The sequence below is a fragment of the Pseudochaenichthys georgianus genome, chromosome 16 (assembly GCF_902827115.2).
Source record: "Pseudochaenichthys georgianus chromosome 16, fPseGeo1.2, whole genome shotgun sequence".
Classification (NCBI taxonomy): Eukaryota; Metazoa; Chordata; class Actinopteri; order Perciformes; family Channichthyidae; genus Pseudochaenichthys; species Pseudochaenichthys georgianus.
Genome location: NC_047518.2, coordinates 28,053,802 through 28,079,188, shown reverse-complemented (window position 1 = coordinate 28,079,188; position 25,387 = coordinate 28,053,802). Strand labels below are relative to the sequence as shown.

The following is a 25,387-nucleotide window of genomic DNA, read 5'->3' as shown; positions in this document are numbered from 1 at the left end:
ATAAAGAAGTGCCTCTTGTCCTTTTTGCTATCTCAAATGGAAAGCATGACCAAATCATTTGCACTGTGAGTACATTCTGGATATTCATCCACAAGCTGAAATAATTCACAGGGAGATTGCTTTATAATAAATTCCATAATTACAAGTGACTATATCACACAATATGTGGTGTAATTTTGGATTTGGATCATTCTCTGTAAAATCTAATATTTTACTAATCTGCTTCTTAGCTGAGTAAGCCTGACCAGTATAATCCCCCCACTTATGTGATATAACCCTCAGTGGATGTCCTGTAACTGAAGTCCAGATTTCAGAGGATTATCGCAGGGATCTTAATTTCATGTAAATTAAAGGTGTACGACACTTTGGCCCTCTGAAATCTCACCTGAAGAAAAAATGGAGGGGCTGTGATTTCTCTGAGTGTGCAAAGTAAGACATTGATTAACCAATAAAAGGCTCTGAGAGGGAAGAGCCTGTGGGGTCTGCAGCAAAATGCAGCTGGACAACAAACTGCTGAGGAAAAAAAACTGTCCTTGTAGCCGATTCAGCTACTCTGCTGTGTCTTTGAATTCAGAGTCAGGTAAAAAATAACGCCATCGCAGCAGGATCCATCCTATATATATATATATATATATATATATATATATAAACTCAGCAAACTGAACTCTGCTACGTTACACACTGGTATTAACATGTGTTTTGTATATTGATACATTGCCTTGATATATCTAACTGTCTTGTTTTACATTAACACATGATATTAATAAGGGTTCTTGTTTTCTCAAGTCAACTAGTTGTGATGTAATCTCAATATGCAAATGTGGCAGCTGTTTCGCTCTGAACAAGTCATGTGCCGTCTGTTCATCCAAACTTTTTCTCTCACTACTGGGGTCAATAATGAAGCAGCCAAGAGCAGTGACAGTGATTCAAAACAGTCACATTGCGAAGTGGTCAAAACAACAGAATGACGTAAAATATGTTAAAATGCTCAGAATAACTGAGGTGGAACCGTAGAGAATTCTCTGAGGTGTTATCAAAAAAGTAAGGCCTTTGCTGAGTACACAGATATTTCATCCATTGTTGATATACAAATATTGATTACAATAGCTTTAGGAATATTTTCAAATTGCAAAGATTGTACTTGAATTGGCTGAGATGTGTCTATAACTCAATCCAGATGACATCGAGATGTGGTTTGGCTGACAACTTTTTGAATGTGTTCTGTATGTAATCACAGTGAGTGTTTAAAAGCACTTATCTTTATCCACATAACATCCCGATTGCATGAGAACACCTTGGCTGAATAGGATTGTCAAGACCACATCACCTTAAAAAACCCTTAAGCTTTCTTTCTAACAGCAAACAGTGATAATAAAAGTGAGTGAGCGTGAGAATAGATGATTTGGAGGAACTTACATTGGTGATGACAGTCTTCCCTTTTTCTGACAAATGCCTCTCCACATACCCCGAAGACAGCAGATCGCTGGGAACAGAGAGGAAAGAAAAAAAGAGAAGTTAGAAAATGTGTGATTTTCATTCAAGTGTCACTCAGATATGCAGACGTGCTTGTATTTTATAGGATTATTGTATGCAGTCTCGGCAGCTCAGAGCTTCAGAGCATCAGCCCCGCTAATTATGACCAGCGTACAGGGACGTGGCTATTTCCAGCACACAAACACAATTAAACAAATCACGCCTTGGAGCTAATGTCTGGTGTGTGTATCTGTATCTGTGTGTGTGTCAAAGGAATGAAGGACAAGTGAAGGTCAGTAACTTGTAAAATAAGTAGTGACACAGGCAGAATGGGAAGGAGGCAGGAAATAAATTGAGAGGGGGAAGGAAGAGAAAGATAGGCATAAATAAGAGGAAATCATTCTGTGTGTGCTTTCTCAGCAGAGCTGGACCCAAGAATCCCAACGGAGATACACACTGCTGGCCCAATCTGAGACAGAGATGTATGGGCTATTGTGGGCACACACACACACACACACACACACACACACACACACACACACACACACACACACACACACACACACACACACACACACACACACACACACACACACACACACACACACACACACACATATATATATATGCATACACACAAAGAGGAATGCGGCATATGAACAGGGGTATGTCCTTTCTTACTGTTTTAAAGTGTTATTTAGAAGGTTTTAGCATACTTTCTCACAATTAAGTAACCCACACACCCCACACACACACACACACACCCACCCACCCACCCACCCACACACACACACACACACACACACACACACACACACACACACACACACACACACACACACACACACACACACACACACACACACACACACACACACACACACACACACACACACACACACACACACACACACACACACACACACACACACACACACACACACACACACAATACTGCTGAAGTGCTATTTCTTTATTTTTACATACGGTGAGCGTTTGCTACAGCCAAAAGCTTGTACGCACACACACAAAATCCAAATGCTAAGAACAAATAAAGTCAACCTTGCACCAGAAGGGAGAAACATAAAACTAAAATAGTATAATCAGCAAAACAAACTTCAAACTTAATTTACATTTGCTGAGTCGTTTCAAACAACTACACCATTGGCAAGGCTGTTTGTAAGCGTGCACAAAAAAGGAGTCTAAAAGATCGATGTCCAATTTCTACGTCTATTTTGTCATGGATCAGCTCAAAGTATTAATAGATTTAATATCCACTATGTAAAAACTGTGATGTATTTGACAAAAGGACAGAGTGTTGAAAGAAAAGAAAAATCAGTTACTGTAATAATGCAGATGGCAGGAAATTGTTTTTCTTCTGAAGGCAGACGGATTGTTTGATCAAATATTATCTGAGCTTTCTTTCACAAAGTCACATTTTCCAAAGTTAATATACCTTATATTATTCAAATGAAATACCCTGACATCAGTGTGCACACACTCACACAAACACACACACACAGGAGGCTGCTTTCTAAAATGACTAATGGGCAGTTTGCTACAGCGATAAAGAAATATGCAGGGAAAGAGGAGAGGGAGCGAGGTAAAAGGGAAAGAGCGAGAGAATGGCTGTCAAGGGGGGAATAATGAGACATAGGAGGAGTGAAAGTTAAAAGAGGGAGGAACAAGGTGTGAATAAAGAGATCAGGGCCCTAACAAATATCCCATCATGCATTACCACGAAGATGTTTGCCATATGTTTCAAACAGGCAACCCCGATTGTACACACTTCACAGCCTCCTCTCTCAGATCACACATCTTACACCTCAGTCAACATCCTGCAAAAAATAAACACACAATGACTCTTGAGACAAGTAAAATGTTATTGAAAAAGCGCTGTCAGAATATTTGCACACTCATGTGATGAAGACATTCAGTGTGTGCATGAGTCCCTGGGTCACAGGCGCGCTGTTAGCCTTTGTTCTGCTGGGATGTGTGTTTAAGATTCAGAGCTTGTGATCTTCACCCGGCTTCACGCTGAGCACAGACAGGGGGAGCATACTGAGGCAGCAAGGCAGACACACGGCCTCTAATGGAGGATGCTGATAACAGATTTCAGCTTTAATTGTAACAGGATTTAAATAATTTATTTGACAGACAAAGACGCAAACTCAGCTCCGACCCATCCCCCACGCTGACACACACACTAACGCAGAGGTCTCCCCACCAACGCATACAGCCCCCTACACACATGTAAAAGTGAGCCTCCTCTTTTTATAATCATGACAGGATGACAGATTTACTCTTATGCGCCGTTTGCACGCGATCTATCTTTCGGTGGAAATAAATGCTGCAAACTTTCAACATGAATGATGATCAAAGGGAGGCATTTTGTAAGATGATGCTGAGGGTTTCATAAACAAACTGGTGAGGGAAAACATAAATAGATATGTCATTCATTACATCTTTCACCATTCCTGGGTTTTAAAGTAACACGCGTGAAGCGGAACAAGTTTATTTTCATTATTTCGTGGTATCTGGCACCTAAAGGTGTGCAGACCGGATGTGTTGCTGCAAGGAAGAGAACAGCACCGACATCTCATTTTGTCTCATTCAGTGTCTGTTACTCTCATTTTATCAGCTCATTAATTTTCTAAATAGTCGGCTCATCCTCAAGCTACACTGGCGGAGAGTTTTCTTTGCCCAGTCGCCGCGGCAACATCTGTTTGAGAGCTGCCATCCATCTGTCAATCAGGCCTGCAGGAGATTTCAGAGGAGGATCCGCAGAGGCTCCACTTTCAGCTAACAACATCTCATAGACAACCTGGAACAGCTATGTGCATAGTAATCACATCCTTCTCTTGCTTTATCCACACTTCAATGTCAGTCAGCACACACACACACACACACACACACACACACACACACACACACACACACACACACACACACACACACACACACACACACACACACACACACACACACACACACACACACACACACACACACACACACACACACACACACACACACACACACACACACACACACACACACACACACACACACCACAAATCTAAAAGCATTGACAGTGCTGGGAAAATGCTGCTCTGAAAAGACTTATTCAACTTTCTCAAATGGGTGTGCAGGAACTAAAACCTAACTGAGCAGTGAGAAGCTGAAGTGTCTGCTTGTCAGTCACGTCAAATATCATCAGTCCTTCTAAAGTATTTTGTTGTGAGTTGCTTTGGATGAATACATCTGCTATGGCAACCCAGTCCGATATCCTGAAGTGTATCATGCACACAAACCAAGTTTAGTGTGGTCTAAAATTCCTCTCACGATCTGAGTCGCCAGGCACCACCATGACACCGAGATGAAGAACAACACAAAAAGGACAGATTGGCAGGAGGTCCGTGTGTGTGTGTGTGTGTGTGTGTGTGTGTGTGTGTGTGTGTGTGTGTGTGTGTGTGTGTGTGTGTGTGTGTGTGTGTGTGTGTGTGTGTGTGTGTGTGTGTGTGTGTGTGTGTGTGTGTGTGTGTGTGTGTGTGTGTGTGTGTGTGTGTGTGTGTGTGTGTGTGTGTGTGTGTGTGTGTGTGTGTGAGAGAGCGGATTGGCACAAGTGTTGGGGTTGCAGGCTTCCCATTGCTTTTCATGCTTGCCAATAGCCATTTCCAAATACCCTTTTTAATAAACCCCAACCACAAGCTTTTTGTTTTTCGTAATCAGATGTAATCACTCGTCCGCACACCTCTGCACACAAGCACTGTAGTCATCAAATGGACTTCTGCTCCATATATGGATTTGTTGCCATTTAACCCGGTAATAAAGGGGCATTGCTACACAAAGGACTGAACATGCGCTGTGCAGGCGTCTGTAATGAGGATGGGGGAGTGCTGAGGAAACAGAAGGGGATAAGTGCACTATAGAAAACATGGAGGGCGGACGACAGAAAAGGTAGAAAAGGTGGAAGGAGTGAAGGAAAGAAGGAGAGGGGGTGGAGGTTGCTCTTTGGGGAAGCTGCAGCTGCCTTCACCTGCCCACCACCCCCTTCTCCAGTGATACCCTCCCTCCCACTGAGGCCTCATTAAAGGTCTCCAGGCTATAATTCATTCACTCTCCAATCACTTATCAGACATGCAATTCCACCAGCTCTGTCTTTGGGATTCCTCCTCTTATTGCACAGGGAATACTGACACTCACAAACAAGAAATATTGATGCTAATAAAACAAAAAATCAAGAAGAAAGAAGAAGCATGGAGAGAGCTTATATTCCCACTCAATGCAATCTTGGGTCCATTATGCAGGTTGAGTCTACAGCACGCAACATACAAGCCATATAGAGTTGACTCCTGAATTATGCAGGGGCCAGGGATGTTGTGGGCACGAAGGAGAACATGAAGATCTGTAACTGTCACAACATGTGAACTCCATGCCATGTAAATAGGGTAAACATGACTTGTTTACTTTTTTATATTCAGCTGATTATTCTGTTGTATGCCCTTAAATCATTATGAGTGTTGGTGGGTACATTTGCTCTCAGTCTATCCACTGACTCCATCTCATTTGTGCAGTGGTTAAACAGTTAATCTCGTAACAGTAAACCATCATTTCTATTTATTTGTATTCAGCATGACAGAGGAAAATTAGTAATCTATAATAGACAATAGACTTTAGGAAGGCATTAGTATATTTTCCTGCTGAGAGAACAACAGACTTTCCTTCTGTCATTTTCAGCGAGAGTCGGCTCTTGGATCTGTCTTTGTCTACTCTAATCCTTCATACCGAGTCGAGACAGCTCTACGGAGAAGAGGGGGGGGGGCAGATGGGTGGGAGGGACAGAGGGGGAGGAAGTATAAGGAATATAAGGAGAAGGGAGAAAGAATGATGGATGTCCTGCACAGAATACACACACAAATCCTTCCCATTTCTTAAAAAATGAACAATATATGTCATATATATATTGGATGGATTGCCATTAAATATTGTAACGGCATTACTTCTTCCCGGATGATGAATACTATTTTTTTTTGGAGTGAAATTTAAACAAATATGAAATGGGTTGTCAGGAAACAGTTTGCTATTCTACCTCCTGTTTTAACGGCATTGAAGAGATCGCATCCTGGCATAAATGATGCGGAAAAACATCTGAAGTTCTAATTTTGCACAGAAATACATTCTTAGAAGCAGATAAAGCAAAAATGAGGCCTACATTGACAGTGATAGATAGAGAAAATAAAAAATGTAGGTGCCCAAAATGTTACAATTAAGTTTCAAGAACTGAAAACACACTGTCAATGGGTTAAAGGTAACCAGGCTATAAGAGAATGCAAGTGTCTTTAGATATAGACTCCTGAGAAAACAACCGTATATTTACACGCTGCAACTGCAAACATCCATACTGCTAGTTGTTCTTCACTCACCCTGCTCACCTGACCTTCATAAAACTAATCTATATCCACCTTCCTTACACACACTACAAACTCTGCAAACACACTCAGGCACACACAAACATGGACACACTCCCTTATATTACCACAACATGCTGTACACACAGTCCGGGATGCGCCGCTGAGCCACTTAGCAAACAATCTGTAATATACTGTTTGCGAGCACTGCATTTTCTTACAGACACACTCACAACCATAATTCCCAATGTGATAGCTAAAGTGTATGTATGTATGTGTGTGTGTGTGTGTGTGTGTGTGTGTGTGTGTGTGTGTGTGTGTGTGTGTGTGTGTGTGTGTGTGTGTGTGTGTGTGTGTGTGTGTGTGTGTGTGTGTGTGTGTGTGTGTGTGTGTGTGTGTGTGTGTGTGTGTGTGTGTGTGTGTGTGTGTGTGTGTGTGTGTGTGTGTGTGTGTGTGTGTGTGTGTGTGTGTGTGTGTGATCAGACAACACACAGATCAGAGACAGAAGCCCTGCCCGAGGCGAGAGAAGAAGAAGAAGAAGAGGAGGAAGGAAGGAGATAGGGATGGAGGGAGGAGAGGAGAAAGCGGGGACTGTTTTCAGGGTACTTCTTTCAAGTACCTACCTCCCTCAAGCATGCCCACAAACTAACACACACTGTCTCTCCCTAGCTCTTACACTTACTCAACCCACCCACAAAGAGTCAAGGCATGAAGGACATCCACACATCTCTCCCTGTCCATTTCTTTTCCTTTAACTATGTCTTTACTCCCTCTTTCTCTCACTCACACACACACACACACACACACACACACACACACACACACACACACACACACACACACACACACACACACACACACACACACACACACACACACACACACACACACACACACACACACACACACACACACACACACTCCCCTCTCTCAGTGTTTTTCTCATTAAGCCCACAGTAAATCAGATCACACCTCTCTGCAATAAATTACAGACCTGGGAAGGGAGATGGAGAGGGAGAGATGGAGATGGAAAAGGAGGAGAAGAGTGGAGTTGGGTCGTATCAATGTCAGGATGCAGGCAGTGAGACACGGATGGATGATATATTATCTTGGAATGGGACATGAGAGAGAGTTAAATCACATACATGTGGAGATGTAACGCTGCATGTAAGAACAAGCAACACGCACATAAATACACACGTGCATGTAGACACAGCAGAAGGCCGAGCACCAATACCACCAAAGCATCAGCAGCCTTCACGCCCCATGGCAGCCGGACGCTTACACACATTAGACAAATCAAATGGCCAAAGTCAGACAAAGTCGTGAAGTCAACATGGTCATGACATCATCTCAAAGGCATTTGTATGCACTTATTCACCCTCCAAGAGAACAATAGATGATTGTTGGGCAACAAATTATTTTCAAACAACACTATGCTGCTCCAAACAAGTAGGAAGAGATGTTTGGGACGTCAGTGTCTCTGGAATAAAGACCTCATTTATTCCATACAAAGCCACTGTTAAACTGGCATTTAGAATACTTCAAGGGCTTGGATGGGCAACAAACTCGTTCATATACCAACAATGAGCAAGATGTTAGAAAATATCTGCTTGACTGATGATACAAATGTACATCACGTTAATGTGCTGCTACACAACACAATGAACTAGCTCAGCCTGCTGTAAGCTATTTGTATCCGACATCTGCGTTGCATTTGGCGCTGTTAGTTAATATGAACTCAGAATAATATTTTTTGCCATCTGCAGGTGAGAACAATAACACCATCATTTGCTGACAAAGGGAGAAGAAAGGCTAAATGCTAGCTAGCAAACACGGATGTAAAAATACATATATACACAGTACATACACAACATATATGCATTCCTGTTAACACAATGCGTGTAAACAGGAATGTTTGACAACAAAGAGATTATTTGTGTGAGTTCAAAAGGCAAGACTCATTTTTGCTTCAAGGCACCACCGTTGTGTAAAACGAAGATAATTAACAAAATATGAGACAAACACTTCATAAACTGATTTGAAATCTCCAACAAGACTGACTGAATATAAAGAACCAGATATTTAATTTGCCTCTCTTTGTTTGCCCAATTCCCTTGGTTTTCCTCCTCTCGAGTATTGATCCTCCCCTTTTCCGTCTGAGCCTCATTTCTGTCGATCCAGTCTTGTTATCTCTAATGAAGACAACACTTCACATGCCTCATCTGCACCTGAGGCCCAACATGACGACACATCCAAAAACCCTGCAGCTTTTCACATTATATTGACGACTGTGATGGTAGGAACTTCCCCCTTCACACACACACACACACACACACACACACACACACACACACACACACACACACACACACACACACACACACACACACACACACACACACACACACACACACACACACACACACACACACACACACACACACGCGCACACACACACACACACACACACACACACACACACACACACACACACACTGAACCATGGGATGTTTGGTTAGCTTCTTGGCTAACATAGACAGTTGGAGGGACCCCATGTATATCAGTGCTCTATCTCCTCCAGCCCCCTCCCCACTAATGTTGACATCCACTGGTGAACACACACACAGGAATACAACACATTTAGCATTGCCTGTAATTGACCCTCAGTATTTGCATTGAGTATTTCTGTGAATGCAGGGAAAGCTGACACGATACAGTGGTAGAAATAATACTCAAAGTGTCAGTTTCAACATCGCACAGAGGGGAGGGAGAAGCGAAGCCCTCTTCTCTTTATGCTGCTGCAGCCGACTGTTTTATAACACTGAAGGGGTTATGAAACTCTCTCGTCCCAGCTGGACCTGTCTGAACTCACGCATTGTCATACACAGATAAGCTACATACTGTATGAATACCAAATCACAATTCAATAATATCCTTTAACGTACAATTAGTGGAACACTGTCCTCACAATTTCATCATATCATCTTATTCTGTTTCAAAAATAATAATGTATGTTATCTATTATTTAAATGATCAATGTTAATATTATATAATGAAATGTTTGGGGACATCATGAATTTAGTCATTTCATATACAAGTCTATATAATATCAGGACATTGTGAAAAGTATCCCAAGGTGATCAATTCACATACATTTAAGCAGAATTTCTTCTAGAATTATTGCCTGCCATTTTTTGTTATGTTAATCTATATGAGGTTTATGTTGTAAATGAATCTACGTCACATAAACAACACACACACACACACACACACACACACACACACACACACACACACACACACACACACACACACACACACACACACACACACGAGTGTTTAGCTTCCCTACTTCACTCATCAAGATTTAGGTGAGTATGTGCATGCTTGAGTATACTGAATGTGTGTACTTTTGTAGAGTTATATGCAACACTGTTCACACACATCTGAATGTTTCCCTTTCAACTCACGATGGACAAGCAGGTAACCATTAAAAAAAACACACACACATATACATATATACACACTCGTCTTTATTCTTAAAGCAGCATCTATTATTCAACGAGAGCAGGTGGGAGGGGCGGGGTAAAGCGGTAGTTGGGGCATGGCTGAATAGAATGATGGTGTGGAGTGTGGGGGCAATCAAGGGTGGAGACATGTGTGTAAGTGTGAGATTGAGTGCGTGTGTGCGTGTGTGTGTGAGGTTTTTTTTTTTTTAAAGGAGGCAACCCCCACCCTGTGCACATTTTCAGCTCTAGTCCCATGAATGGTAAAATTGTAGCCGGCCGCTGTGATGGAGGAGGAAGACAAAGACAGAGGGGGAAGAAAGACCCTGTGACCCACCAACCCCCTCCTGACTTCCTCTCCATGGACAGTCACACTTCACCGGGGTGACCTCTGTCGATAGACACATTTCATCTAAAGAACAGCCATAAACCGCTCATTAATATATATTCCAATTATGCTCACCATGCAGGACAATCATATTCTTATCTTAACCAAATCTGTCTTCATAGTTCTGTAATAAGATAGCAACCTCCTGTGCAGTGCATGCTGGGATAGGCAGCCTGCATGACCCTGAAGTAGAATCAGTTATAGTTTGGATGATGGATGGATGGTAAACATTTAAAAAGGTCTAAAATATAAGTTAATTAGTACATTCCTGGACATTTAAGAATGAAATGTCTGTTTGCATGTAGAATATACTTATATTATTAGCAGATGAAATAAATAACACAAGTGTTGTTATGGTCTTCAGCCATGGTAGAGGCTATATGAGACTACATTAGTTTACTTGCTTAGGAAGGTGTAATGGTAACCGTGTCCACTAACTTAGTTTATCATGTTAGCATGTTAACATTTGCTTATAAGCACTAAACACAAATCTGATCCTGATGGGAATGCTTTTCGTTATTTGGGAATTTGCTCAAAACACATACTGAACAAACTGAAATTCGCTACTCATAACGGTGCTAGAGACAAAACGTCAGGGGACCACCAACATCACGAGGAGTGAATGTCTGTACAAAATGACATGAAAATGTCTCATAGGTCCAAAGTGGTTGACAGACTGTCATCGGTTGACATTGCTATCCATGGAGCAGATACCATTTCTACAACACATTGTTGCTGGGACAAATCTAACCAAGTTCAAAGTTAACATCGAAAAATGTACATATAACAACTATCATGGGTCCAAAAAGAAAATGTGGTGGCAATTCACAAGACATATGACTGTATAACAATACGCCTACACTGCTATTATTCAGTCTATGCTGAAACATTAACTCGGGGGAAAGACTCTGAGAAGGCGGCTCAGACAGGATGATAACGATGATAATACTGTAGCACTAGAGACACAGACGTCAACTACAGCTGAAAAATCGTCTTGTTTGCTCATGGCAAGAATTAAACACAAAAAAATGCAAAGCAGCAGATTCAGATTCAGTCATTGATCAAAACCAGAGAGCTAGTCTTTGTAACTGAAGGCCAAAAATTCAAATGTTGGCCCATTCAGTCAAAATACCTCCCACTCCTACACCCACACACATCAACTGGGTTTAATCTGTCTGGCATGGAAGGTATCTGTAAACAAATATCAGTGTGGCCGTGAAGCCGGGGATTAGTTCACAGAGGAGTGCAGTACTGATGGAGGAAGATGAGGAGGAGAGAGGAGGGCAGTAGGAAGGAGAATCTGGGATGTACTCATTCAAACTCAGAGGGGAATTGGAAATCTGCAACCATGCAGGACGGAAAACTAAAAGCCTTAAAATATGAATTCTCACTATTTCATCAATGAAACTATAATAGTAATCCTTAGTTGCAAACCTACCTATCATTGTTATTATTGATTAATCTGTTTACTCTCTTTTGATTGATTGATTTACAACAACACTTTAAAACCCAAAGGTATTAAATATGCCTTCATACACCCATCTTGTTTTCCCAACCAATATTCCAAATCTCTAAAAACATTCAGTATACAGTATGATCGGATAAAACACAAACAACTGCAAATCCTCACAGGAGAAACTGGAGCTAGGCAATGTTTGTTGTTTTTGTTTGAAAAAGAGAAAAGTAAAGATTTCCAGTCCAAGCTCCACAGCGCTGATCTCATTCTTATTCAGAGCCACACGTGTCAAACTGTTCCCCGGAGCTGTCCGCATGGAGGCTACCTCACTCTGTGGAAAGTTAAACAAAGGATTTCTCCCAATTGTCTTCTTTAGGTCAACTTTCTGATGGACTTTCTGCACCACACCAGGTGGTAAAGATTAGATTTACAAAGAAGCTGTAAGCAGACAAGGTCACCTGCATGAATAATGACTCAGCACCGAGCCATGTGCTAATGAAAGTGCATGTGCAGAAGCTTGTGCATAAATGTGTGTGTGTGTGCATTTGTCAATGTGTGAACGACACATTTCTATCCATAACCGGTTGATGCGTCACACAGTGAGCTGAAGGCTTCTCAGAAACATTTCCTCCAAACGTGGGAACTCCTGTGATGTAACGGCTCTCACTGTGGGGGAGTGACTTCTGCTGTGAGGAGCGGGCAGCATCAATGTTTGTGTGTTTACAGACTTCCTGTTTTGGGGCTAAATGAGACAAACAAGCCCTGGTCTCAAGGAGAGATGGTGGAAAACCGAAACAAAAAGCAATCACAGAAAAGTTTAGATATAGATGCCAAAGGGTTCAATTGTATGAAAGTGTATGAGGTCGAGGCAAAAAGAGAGGGAGAGGCTTAGTGAGAGGAAGAGGTGAAATAAGAAGAGAGTTCCTCGCTTTCCATCAGCAGTACTGTGATCAATATCAGTGTCTGACAGGGCAGCGCTCCGGCCTTTACCGTAAATCACTTCCTATTATGATGGAACCTCTAAATCACACACGCACACAATAACTGACCTGCTGCAAACACACGTATATTCACACAGATACATTGATTCATACACAGCACACACCGGTATTAGATATTAATGTCTTAAGAGTGCATTCCCAAACACAGGCAATACACTTCCCTCAGAGAGCAGGAAAATATGACCCGCAGAACCACGATGAACGATTCAGGTAAAATACTGGAGTCAGCACTCGATTGATGCACAAAATGTGCTCAAGATCATTTACACTAAACAGGAGCAAGTTTTGCAAGCAAGTCATATTTAAAGAACATTTTTGGTATTAGAACCATGCCACCTTTGTTTGCCTTAAAAACAATATTGAGTGTCAGCCAAGCCACACTATTTTAAAAAAAGTTAAATGCAAATGAAACCTTACAATACCTCTGCAAAGACATACATTCTTTTTGGTAGATGGATTCCTATTCAGGCGGACAGATGTAATTATATAATAACTGTTACTCACTGGTTCAATTCCACATCCAAGATGAATTTTCTGCCGAAAGCGTCCACTTGAAAGCTTGCTTGGGCCACATGGTTCACCTAGGAAAAGCAGAGAAGACATGTTATTTACTATTACTAAAGGCAGACATTATCATATTCATGGGTTTATTCATTATCATATGCAAGGATCAATTCTGCTCTCCATTGATGGATGGCTGCATTGTCTCTTTCAGAACCAATCAGCAGTAGGAAGACTGTTTATATTAAGCCATCAACATCTGTCTTCTACTGAATTTGAATTTCTGCAAAGGATCTCATGCAAGTGCTTTTTATGTAATACCATCTCACACTATGATTCATAATTAAAAACGCACACATATTATTATACCTCGATGACACGTCATTTCTATGTTTCCCAGAGTGAGTTTGTATGTTTCACAGCGCCAAGGACTCATTGATATTCCTCATCCCATACTGAACCATATAATTCCGCTGACTGCTGTGTGTGATTGATTTGGCTGGAGGAGGGTCTTCTGGGCACATATGGGACAGGCTTCACTACAAACCCTCGGGTCAATGAGAACTCGGCCCAATCATTGCTCTGCAGGTCTAGGGGAGTCCCCGAGCTGGGCTAAAACTCGCCTCACCCTCCCCCAGACTCGCCCCCCGGCTACCTTCATCAACAGACCGGACACCCCATAACAGGGAGGGAGGAGGGGTGGGTTGGGTTCTTTTTTTATTCAGGAGGTGCCCTTGTGCTCACCCAAGCACGACCTCAGCCTGTGAAGTCCCCATTGACCAGAGACCATTGTTTGAAGGCGTGTGTCTGCGCGCAGTCAATGCATATATGAGCGGCTAAGAGGGTGTGTGTGTGGGTGTGTGTGTGTGTGTGTGTGTGTGAGTGCGTTCAAAGGGCAATCCCTTTCCATGGCACACTTGCGATGAAATCTTATCTGGCAGGATTGGATCCATGATGGGAGGAGGTACCAGTAATTGTGTTTAATGAAAGCACATCCCAGCTTCACTGAGCCGGGCCGATATTCTGAAGCCACCGCTGACTCTTGATTTCTGAGTTATAGCAGACTTTCCACTCATGACTGTCGAAGTATGACTGTAAGTGCTATCAACGCACTGCGCCCAGACCGAGAGGCAAGCATGCAAACCAACACACACTGATTCCACTGGAAGCTTTGGTTTTTCCACCAAAACAACATGAGCACTCTGCTGAACTCTCCACGGCTCATTCAGTGGTGAAGCTGTTTGTGTCTGAGACTGAAAATAGGCAATGTAACTGAAGTCTAATAATAAACTTCTGTGTGTCACATATTTTCAGAACTATTTGACAGATTTATTTTTAGACTGTTGGTCTAAAAACTCAAACTTGCAACGTGCTTGTGACATCACGGCTGATTGCAGACCAGATTCAAGCCTCTGGAGAATAAGAGACTCAGAACATCAAATATAAATTGAGAGAGGCACGTGTCCTCTTCTACCCTGGATTTATTACAAAATATATATTAAACCGCTAATTAAGAACTTTACAACCATTACCTATTATCTGTTATTTTAATTAGTAACCATGGGCTGACAATACATCTTTAAGCTAAATAAACACATCTTAAAGGTCTCAACTCAAAAAGTAAATGCGTATCTAGATAGGCTCCTAAGAAGGTACTTGACTCGTGAAAATATGATATTTTAAGCATGATTTTAGCTAATCTTCTTAAGAATCTTTGTAGAAAGTTGAAAATGTTCCTTTGCCCAGCACAAACTGTATTAATCTTAGGATGGAGGTTAGCATCAGCTTCAAAGGAAAACACTAAAATGATATCTGAGGGCAGATGGCTGCTGTTAGCATGTTTACCCATCGGGCTGCAGCTCTGATGTGTGAGAGGGACAAAGGGTTAACACCTCCCTGCATGCTACCATCTGTAGCCGTCTCCAATCTCTGGGCCCTGAATAGGCTAGCAAACCTAAGCTGCACAAATTAAAAACGCATGGAAGGTTTGCACAATGCTAATTGACTCGTCTCTTGAAATGAACCTAACAGACACGCTGCTTCACTGAACTGAGTAAGTGAACACTGCTACAGTGATATGGATTATTACTGCACTGCATTGGTTATTAAAGACAAGGCTGAATGTAAGGTTTCTTGTCAAACTATGTTGTTGCTAACATTGGGTTTGGATAATCACTAATAGCTCTCTGCATGATTTTGTAACATAATGGTTTGTGGGTGTTATTGTCCAAACTTACTGCAAAACAAAGTTTACTCCAAGCCAATAAGACTACAGTGGTGTGTTTGTTCCAAACAGTAGTGTTAACTAAAGAACTGTAAACATACCTATACAACCATTATCAAATAATCTTGGTTATCAATCCTACTTTAGAACATATTTTCTAGAGATATCACTGTAAATATTCAGATATTGAGCTAGTACAGCCAAAATGTTATTGTTTTTTTTAGAAGAATGTAGATATTTGAGAGCTAAAAAACAGATACTGCATTTAGCGGTACCGTTCTTTAACATAAACACATAACAAAAATGTGTTCCTTAAATGTGGTTATTAAAAATATAATGCACTTAACCGTGTTATGACCGTTTAGATTGTGACGAAACACGTCCATAAAAACATTTGTTTTAAATTGGCATTTCATGGGTTAAAAATGCCTAAACATATCAACTACTGGTATTGGCCCTGAACCAGACAAATGCTGGAAAAAGTTCAATTATAAATATTGTTAACGCCCTTCTAATCAGTTGGCAGGGGAGGCCACTGCAACTCCTGCCTTAAGGTTGTCCTCTCAGCCCTCTCTGAACATTGTGAAAGCGGGACTCTCAAAGACATGTGTAACCGTTTTGTACATGGGCCGTTCACATCGATGGATGATCTCTTGATAATATGTAATCCCCTCCACTTAACTCGACTTGCATGAATTGACCAAAATACAAAATAAAATGTTGCTTTATGTGAGCTGATGCAGGTGAGGCAGCTCCTGGGACAGCAACCCAGCTGGACACACAAGATGCAAGTTATCACACAATTATTAATTATCCTGGTTGGCCAGATGACTAAAGCAGATTTCCTACAGTTGCCTAAATGTACAGTGTGAATAGAGAAACATTTGTTGACAAATCAATAAACTAAATATTGTATATCCATTGAAAGGCAGAGTGATGACCCATAGTACCATGCACAGTCTAATCAGAGAGGCTTAATAGTTTCAAGCTTCTGCTGTTTTGCTTGTAATTGACTAATTATTAGTTTTACCGTCTGAGAACAAGGGTAGAGGAGGAGAAACAAACATAAACACGCAGGCAGCAGAGAGCAGCGCGCGCGCACGCGCGCGCACGCACACACACACACACACACACACACACACACACACACACACACACACACACCTCTCCATCCAGACAACAACACACTGTGTACCTGGCTGGAGCCGGAGCTGGCTTTCACCCTGGTGCTGAGCTCATCCTCTGTGATCTGGCTGTGGTTGTGCCTGCTGTAGAGCAGGCGGAGAGGCACCGTGTCCTCCTTTCCCACAAACCTGCCTGCATCACGAAGAGCCTTCAGGCTCGACAAGGCGTCTCCTGCACAGAGAGGAAAACACAGATGTCATTACCCGCCTGTCCCTCCGTGCAGGAAACGGAGGCACGTTCATCATAAACACCGCCATCTGAAATGTCGACTGGTTCATTTTTCCTTTGATAACAAGAAGCAGCTACAGGCAAAATGAATATTTTAGAGGGAAACCATCAACTAGCCGAAGCGATGACACAAAAACAAACAAAGGCCTGTGAATGGTAATTTAAGTCTTTTATCAGCACGATGTTTTGATGTAATATTTTAAAAAGCATCAGTTACCATTTTGGGCATCAGGGCTGGTCTGGTGGCCGACGTGCATCAATCCACAGACGCACAAAAGGGAAATCCACCATCGCGGGCGCATCATCAGCACCATCACCTTTCACTCTCCTGCTGGAAATTATAAAACAATGCGGTATTCCGGGAGCAGGCTCTCAGCGTCCTGCCTTCGCTAGGGGAGCTTGAAGCTGGGGCTGGTCGTCTGGTTAGCGCAGTCCCTCTGGTTGGGGGCCATCGGAGTCCTTACTAGTCTGAACGCGGAGCGCGTCTGAGCGCACCGACGACCCGCGAACCAGCAGCACGGAGCAGAGAGGGAGGAGAGGGGAGGGTGCAGGGGAGGGGAGGACTAGGGACACCTCCTTAAAACACGTCAATATCCAGCGGCTCACTGCAGAAACGCATAAATATGAGCGAGTGGAGACAGGATGGAGAAAAGCTGCGGGCCCGGCCTTCCGGGATGATCATGGTCCGCCTCCTGCACCTTCCTCCATGTTAAAGATCTGCAGGAGCGCCATTCCTGCCCCAACCTGCCTGTTGTTGTCATGAGTCACTCTATCATGTGCCATCTATGAATAACAAGAACATGTGTGTTTGTGTGGCAATTTTGTTTTTGTGGATTAATATGTTCCAGTTGGGCCAAACAACATGTTTATGAAAAGCTATTTAGGAAGGCTTCTCATTCCTTCATTCTACAAAACATTCCAACTGTTGACACATGGGAGCATCAACAAAATATTGTGTCACTTTAAAACAAGACCTACAACAGCGTTCATTAATTCTGATTATGCCCGGAACCATGACACATGAGGATTGTTTACTCACAGCTGGTGTGGCTGGGCAAAGAGCTAGAGTATGTCACAATGTCACATTAAGTCTGAGGAATTTGGCAAAAGTTAATGTTAATATGGATTAAGAACAGCCACCGTATAATAAAAACAGTTTATGCGTATAAACTCAAGCCCCGTTAACCCTGAAAAATATAACTGTTCATGGATGAACCTAATGAGCATGTTAATAGGTTATGTGTGACATGTTGTATGACCATAAAAGCATTTTCAGTAGTTCTGAATATGTATGAGAAACAAATTTCGTGCTTTTATTTGCAGCTGTACTTACTGTACGCCTCCGAACATTGCTGCTCAGGTCTTTCTTAATGTCAGTGGCAGAGACTACCATCTGACCCAGAGCATTAGAGAGCCATAAGGGAGAACAGGGCTCTATGCTAATGCACTAACTGCAGGGCAGAGAGAGGCTGGTCCAGCTAATGCATCAGAAAAGCACAAGGCGAGTCATGAAAAGTGCACTTAGGAATAATCCTAAAATGTCATATATAATGTCAAGTACCACACATCCAACCTACGAGACATTCACATTCAAATATATATGCAACCATTATATGCATTTCAAATACATATACGATCAGTTCGGCATATTTAAGAAGATTCAAGACTGCCTTTGTTCAGGTTATTGGGGAAATTATTTTTAATTTAAGCTGCTTCTTTCACAAAATGCTACATTTTTATGAAAAATATTTATGGGACACAACTGCAAGTAGGGTCTGTAAAATATGGAAATAAATTATTCACCAATAGTTTATTACATACACTCTTTTTTACACAAATCACTTTTCCTTTCTAACGTAAGGCCTCTGTTTCCATGGGACTTTAAAGTGTCAGGGCCTTTTTCCTGTTCTTCAGAGCAGTAACGTCTTCAGGTGGCATTTCATTTCATAGCATCTAGAGAATGTATCTACTTGAAACTATATGTATAAATGACTGGACTAATGTTTAGGCCCAAATTTGCCATGCATTTCTAAAATTAAATATATTGACATACTGTCAAGTATGTGAACAAATGATAATGTTTTATGATTTAACCAAATTAGACCATGTGGGCAATTAGTGGATATTTCAATGTAGAACAATGGATGAGCATATTATTACACCACCCTATTTTTCTTCACAAAGTAGATTAAGAGTTTAAATTCAGGTTAAAGCAATTTGCTATTATTTTTTTTCTTCTAACAATTTTTTTTTCCTTCTAAAATTTGACAAGATGTTTGATGAGGATCGTTTGAAAAGGGTTGCGACTGGATATCAACATATTATTTTGGTAATTTAACAAAATGTTTTGACAAATATTACTATAAAGACAATATTTCAGTTTGTATCACTTTAACTTCGAGTCTACTGAGACTGTTCATTGTGTTCAGTTTAGAATTTGAAATTCAAAATCTGGTTTAAAAACAGCACAAGAAAAAGGTGCAACATGTCCTTTTAAAGTGAATAGAATGTCCTTGAATGCTGCTAACCACATTTCAGTTTTAGAAAAACACAGCACATCCACATCTGCCTTACATCTGATATAAAACAAAATGAGATCAATCTGCCTACTGAGATTCCTGTGGAGAGATTATAGTGTATATGAACATATATATATGAATATGGTATCCTTCAAGTATTTTAAAAAGGCAGTAATAGTCCAGTTCATCCCTTCGATTCCTTTCTCCCTAGTCCTCAAACCCCAGAAATTCTACTTCCATGTCATCACTCGACTGAAAAAGTCTCAGCAGGGAGTTGTTGGGGATGTCACTCGGCTTCACACTTTCATCGTGTGTGCTCATTTTCCGTCTTTTGCATTTATAAACTCTCACCCTCCTCTGTATTTTCCGGACAGGACAGAGGCTTGCTGAAGGAAGGCTCACTTCTTCCCTTTCCGAGAGGTTGTTTCCAGTCTTTTGGTCGGGCAGAACGTTTCCTTCCTGAGCAGCCTCACACACCGAGGAGTCCTGTTTCTCATCAGACTCCTCTAGCTGATGAGTGTTCACATCATGGAGGTGAGAGGGAGAGCTGTTCGTGCCTGGAGATATTGTTTGGTGCTCCTTGTTGTCCTGAGTTTCTCTGGAGCGAATAGAGGGAAGAAATTCACCCCCAGAGGGCGCTGTTTCCATATTCTGCTGATCATTCAGAGTCTGCTCTGCTTTTTGGGTGCGAGAAGTCAAAGAGTTCTGTCGGCACGGCCGTTTACGTGCAAGAGATTTGTGCTTTGATCTGTCCGAGTTTGAGTGATTGTTCCTCCTCTCCCCCTCCATGTGATTGAGAGGAGCAGAATCAGTAACTGAACTGATTTTTAAAGTGTGTCCAGAGTAAGATCCCATGTGGCCATCAGCAGTCTGATGCTGCTCTTCTTTAATAATCTCTGTGGGATCCAGATCCGTCTTGTGTCTCAGAGCAGTTTTCCCACAGGGTTCGGGAACAAAGAGAACAGAGGAAACACTGCACTTCAGTCTGAAAGGAATCAAAGACAAGTTTCCATGAGTAGAGTGAATAGAAAGACAAAAGGTCTATCAAAAACACATTGAGTTTTTATAATCTTGTGAACATATATTATATAGGTGGAAGTTTGGTCATATTACCGTTCAACCTGAGATTTGATGTGGAGGAAGTTGCAGTGCAGGGTTGACACCAGTTGGTCCACCACCAGGTACTCATCACTCTTGGAGAAATCCTTGTGACGTTCACTCTTTAGATGCTTAACAAAAAGGAAATCAGCCAGTTTAATAACCCAACATTACAGCTGTCTTTGGAGGGTACTACATACACCATTTCCTCCATTGCATGAACAATCAATTCACAAATGCCTAGAGAGAATAACATTATAGAGAAAATGCAGTTTCCCTTATTATTCCTTTAAATTAAAAAAAAAACAGACAGTTTGGAGACAAATGTACCATCTTTGTCAGTGTAATTAAAACAGGGCCAAATACTAATAGTCAATATACAGTTATATTACATGTTAACGTAATTCAAAAGTATAAGAGCCTCCTCCATTTGTTAATATTTTTTTACATCATATTGTAAAAACATTATACTCAAAGGGCCAGTAAATATCACCCGGGGCCAGATTTGGCCCGCGGGCCGCCAATTGAATAGCCCTGCATTCATGTATTCCAATTGTATTGCATTGAAAGTTTTTTACCAAAATAACTTACCATTGAGACGTTCTCATATTTGATCAGGCAGCACTCGCAGTAGCCGCCTCGCTTCTTCTTTCGGACGTTTGTTCGCTCCTCGCTGGCCGAGGCTTTCACACCTCTGTTCCCAGAGGTTGCACAAATAAAACCAAACATCAGAAAAAAAACAGTTTGGATCGCTGCATTTTGATCAAATGTCATTCGGGCTTGAAGAGTGGCTCCAGCAGTGCCAACTAAAACTTCTGTGCAACTTCTTTTACAAGTGTGATGAGTTATATTTCATCAAAATTTATAGTTTGGCTTCACCACACAATATGAATCCAAACCTGCACAACAACACAAGTATTTGAGAACAGGCATCCCTACCAGAACATCAGTTATTTGTATTAACACTGCTGTAAATAGTATAGACAACTGAAAAATACAGAAGGAGCCGAGTTAAAAAGTAAGTTAGTTAGTTAAAATAAGATCCTTAAGGGTAATTTTTGGTGGAATTTGCTAGTTTCAGTGGTTAAAATGTTGTTTTAAATGTAGTCATGTGACAGCTTGACACACTGTGTTGAGATCAGCAGAGAGGAAACACCTACCTGTGTCCCTGCTGTTTAATCCCAGGATTCACCTTGTCGTGGACAAAGAAGGGACTACAGGGAGGAAGAGTCTTCAGGTTGAACACCGGCATGTTCGGCATAGTGAGGCTGATAGGACGGTAATGCCTGAGGAGGTCAAAATAAATATGTTATAGTCAGATGTAAACAACCCTCAGAAAGGAGAGGCAAACAAGCATCTTTTTATAAACTGGCTCTTTACCTGCTTGAATCCTCGACCTTGACGAAGGGTTTACTGATCCGCCCCGCTGGAACAGACATGTTGATAGTCAAAGTAAATTCAAGCATGCATTTACAAAGCAATTAAAACAATGGACAACATTAAAGAGGACGGGGAAATGAGCCAATTCAATGTACCTTTGCATTTCTGAAAGCCTTGCTTTGCTGCTGAGCCAGCTTTGCCCTATAACATTTGCAGAAAAAGCTATAATTATTCTACAAGGTTAAATCCAAACTTTTCATTTAAAATAACAATCCCAAAATGTTATTCAATTTCAAAAAAGGATGCATTGAAGAATTGTAACCTGTACACTCACACTTGTCTTGGCAGGAGTGGTAGCCGGACAATGCCTGCTGCAATTCTTTTGCTTCTTCTGAATATATGCAACTATAGCTGCGTGGCAGAAAAAAAACATAATTACTTATTTTCAGAATTATAAATACATTACAGATTACATCTACCCTTATTTAAGACAACATACCATCTATATAGACAATTTTCACACCCCACTCCAGAGCATTTGACAGGATCTTGTTCATTTTCACCCTCTCCTAAAAACAAACAAAGTGTATTAGCACCGAAAACAGTTCTTCACTAACTCGCTAGTGTTGACTTGACAAACCTGCTCTTTCACCACTCTCTCCACCAAAGACTTCCCTCGACTGGGAATAAACTGCAAGACAAAAAGAAAAGAATATGAAAAAATTATCTAGAAATAAATTGTCACGGTAAGAAGTGACATAGGCAACAAATCTGCACTGTAGTTGATATGGTTGAACAACAAAGGTGAACTCACAGAATCCGTTTGGCCCTGAGACTTTCCCTTCATGTTGTCCCCAGGCTGCTGCTGCTGCTGCTGTGGTGCCGGCTGAGGGGAGCTGGGGCCGGACCCCGGGCTGGGGACCGGAGAGTCCTTCCTGAGGCAGTGCACATATCTAGCCTCCCTCTTGTTGGACACCAGATACCTAATTTCTTTGCTGAAGAACTTCTCAACAGTCTGAGTGAAAAACGAGAGAAAAAGTTGTTGAGGAAAGCCTTAAGACATTTATACCACCTTCTTTAACAAATGCAACGCACCGACTATGCTTATGGTGACTGAAAGGGTTTGTGCCCAAACCTCAATAATTGTTTTGATAATAACCACAACGTGTCCACAGTGCAGTTCATCGAATACTGGCCAAACTGGTATTGAATGTCCAAAACGTAACATTTATTATCTTAATCAAATATTTCCTGATTTAACTTACAATGTTATTAGCTCTGCTGTCTATATTCAGCCAACAGTTAAATAGTTTGTCTTTTAAATGAAAAAATAAATAATTTGTATTTACTCAAATATTAAAACCAAAACTCAGGCATTGTGTTGCTAATAATATTGACGATTGTCAAGCAACACCAAGCCCTAGTGTGTTTTTTCAATCATCATTAATAGTATCAGAATTAAGATAAGACAAGCCTTTATTGATCAGATGAAGCCTGATAAAGTCCGCTGAGCCGAGAGGAGGAAATCTAGCATTATGTGATGTAGCGCAGAAGAATTGACAGCCAATATAAAATCATTTGAAAAATGTGTTTAGTCTCACCCCTCCCAGGTCTTTGATGTCACCCTCCAATTTCTCTGCTTTTCTGTTTGAAGGCAGGTCCAGGTAAAACACTTTCCCAGCAAAAGGTTTGACTCGAGCAGGAGAGCACACACATGTTGGCTTCGCTTGGCTCAGCGTGGCCTTTTCACAGGCTTTACCGGTTCCTTTCCCTGAAAGGCAATCAGAAAACTCACAGATGAGAGGGACACAGACAGGTCCCTTGTAGATCTCAGATGAGAACTATTATATACTTCTACTAAACTTCATCTCAGAGGAAAATGTGGTTATTTGTATTTAACTACATATTAACTATGTATTTGACCACTAGCTTTCACATTGACATCAGAATACTTCCTCCACCACTAAGAGTGTATTATATAAATATTAAAGGCTGTTTCATGGTGTTAACATTTTAATAAACATATTGTGGGTTGGAATAATAATAATACAAGAATATAAATAATAATAACATTAATCATGTTATAACAATAATAAACATTACCTTGCCAGTTGGGTTCTGGATGCCTGTGAGTGTGTTTCGGCTTCATGTTGTTCTCTCTCATTGAGAACAAAAGTTGTTGTTGCCCTCCTGTCTTTAGTAAACATTCCCCAGAAAATCCATGTTTGTCCCTGTGTGTAAACAAAGACATTGTTTAGAACATAAGAAGAACATAAACAGTAAGGCAGACTGAATATAAAGTATGAGCACACTAAGGCTAACCTCACGTCCTTGGTCCCTTCCTATTGAAATGTACGCTAAACTAACTGACGATAACGTTAATTTTTTAATTCAGGATTACCGTGTAACGATAACGTTTCCCCGGCGGAAAGACAGCTCCGTCGGTTAGCTGCTCAATTTACGTTACATTATTTCACACACAACGCCTGTGTTAGCGTTGTTTGTTTAAGGCAGGGTATCCATTGTCAGGAGCTTTACCAACTGTTTATACAGCTGCAGTCAACTTTTGAGATCACCGGTTTACAAAACATCTCTTTCCCGCTTTAAATCATAACGTAAGTAGAGGAAGTATGTGTTGCCATGTCTGACAGTTTCCGGTCACGTAACCACAGAATCACACATTTCTCAGTTTAATACTCACATATGTTCTTCTATTACATTTAAATCAGATAGTATTCTTGAATATAATCTGCTTGTCTTTAAGAAACATAATTTCCATACTTTCGAGAAACTCAGTAGTTGTGTTTCTTTTGGAAACTCGTCAAACCTGGCAACGGCGGAAATAAGTAAATGCATCCTTTCTGTTTGAATGTGATGTTTCCACATTACTAAAAAAAATAATATATACCTTAAAAATCTATAGCAACATTTGTTTCATTTGCGAATACATCTTATACACTGAATATGTAATTACCTGAACATACATTATTGCATCAAATGTAACTACTGTAATT

General features: G+C 41.2%; 2 protein-coding genes across 4 annotated transcripts in view; both read right to left on the bottom strand.

Moving 5' to 3' along the window:
- The window catches only part of adam22 (ADAM metallopeptidase domain 22), a 64,022-nt gene extending 45,992 nt beyond the window's left edge, over positions 1 to 18,030 (bottom strand). Inside the window, exons 1-4 of one of the 2 annotated variants that reach the window (XM_034103469.2) lie at positions 17,594 to 18,030; positions 17,159 to 17,319; positions 13,743 to 13,819; positions 1,417 to 1,483 (exon numbers count right to left, since the gene is read on the bottom strand). In XM_034103469.2, the coding sequence (XP_033959360.1) occupies positions 1,417 to 1,483; positions 13,743 to 13,819; positions 17,159 to 17,319; positions 17,594 to 17,690 (402 nt within the window). In that variant the 5' untranslated portion in view covers positions 17,691 to 18,030. The remainder of the gene's footprint in view (positions 1 to 1,416; positions 1,484 to 13,742; positions 13,820 to 17,158; positions 17,320 to 17,593) is intronic. The other variant, XM_034103471.2, reaches the window with a different exon arrangement.
- A 1,457-nt stretch (positions 18,031 to 19,487) lies between these two features.
- dbf4 (DBF4-CDC7 kinase regulatory subunit) lies at positions 19,488 to 25,184 on the bottom strand. Of its 2 annotated transcripts, none has more exons than XM_034102446.2 (13): positions 25,075 to 25,184; positions 24,477 to 24,604; positions 23,975 to 24,144; positions 23,188 to 23,388; positions 23,014 to 23,064; positions 22,873 to 22,942; positions 22,708 to 22,784; positions 22,529 to 22,574; positions 22,374 to 22,419; positions 22,154 to 22,279; positions 21,585 to 21,687; positions 21,009 to 21,124; positions 19,488 to 20,880 (listed from the first exon to the last, which is right to left on the bottom strand). In XM_034102446.2, coding segments are annotated over exons 1-13 (1,914 nt in total). In that variant the 5' UTR covers positions 25,077 to 25,184; the 3' UTR covers positions 19,488 to 20,102. The 2 variants fall into 2 exon arrangements, with proteins under 2 accessions (XP_033958337.1, XP_033958338.1); XM_034102447.2 differs by lacking the exon at positions 25,075 to 25,184 and adding an exon at positions 24,775 to 24,980.
- Positions 25,185 to 25,387: the final 203 nt, after the last annotated feature.

Coding starts and splice junctions, on each gene's coding strand:
- dbf4 (XM_034102446.2), bottom strand. Junction 22,785..22,872: donor GAAAATTGTCTATATAGATG/GTATGTTGTCTT, acceptor TCTGCCACGCAG/CTATAGTTGCATATATTCAG. Junction 21,688..22,153: donor ATTAAACAGCAGGGACACAG/GTAGGTGTTTCC, acceptor CTCTGGGAACAG/AGGTGTGAAAGCCTCGGCCA.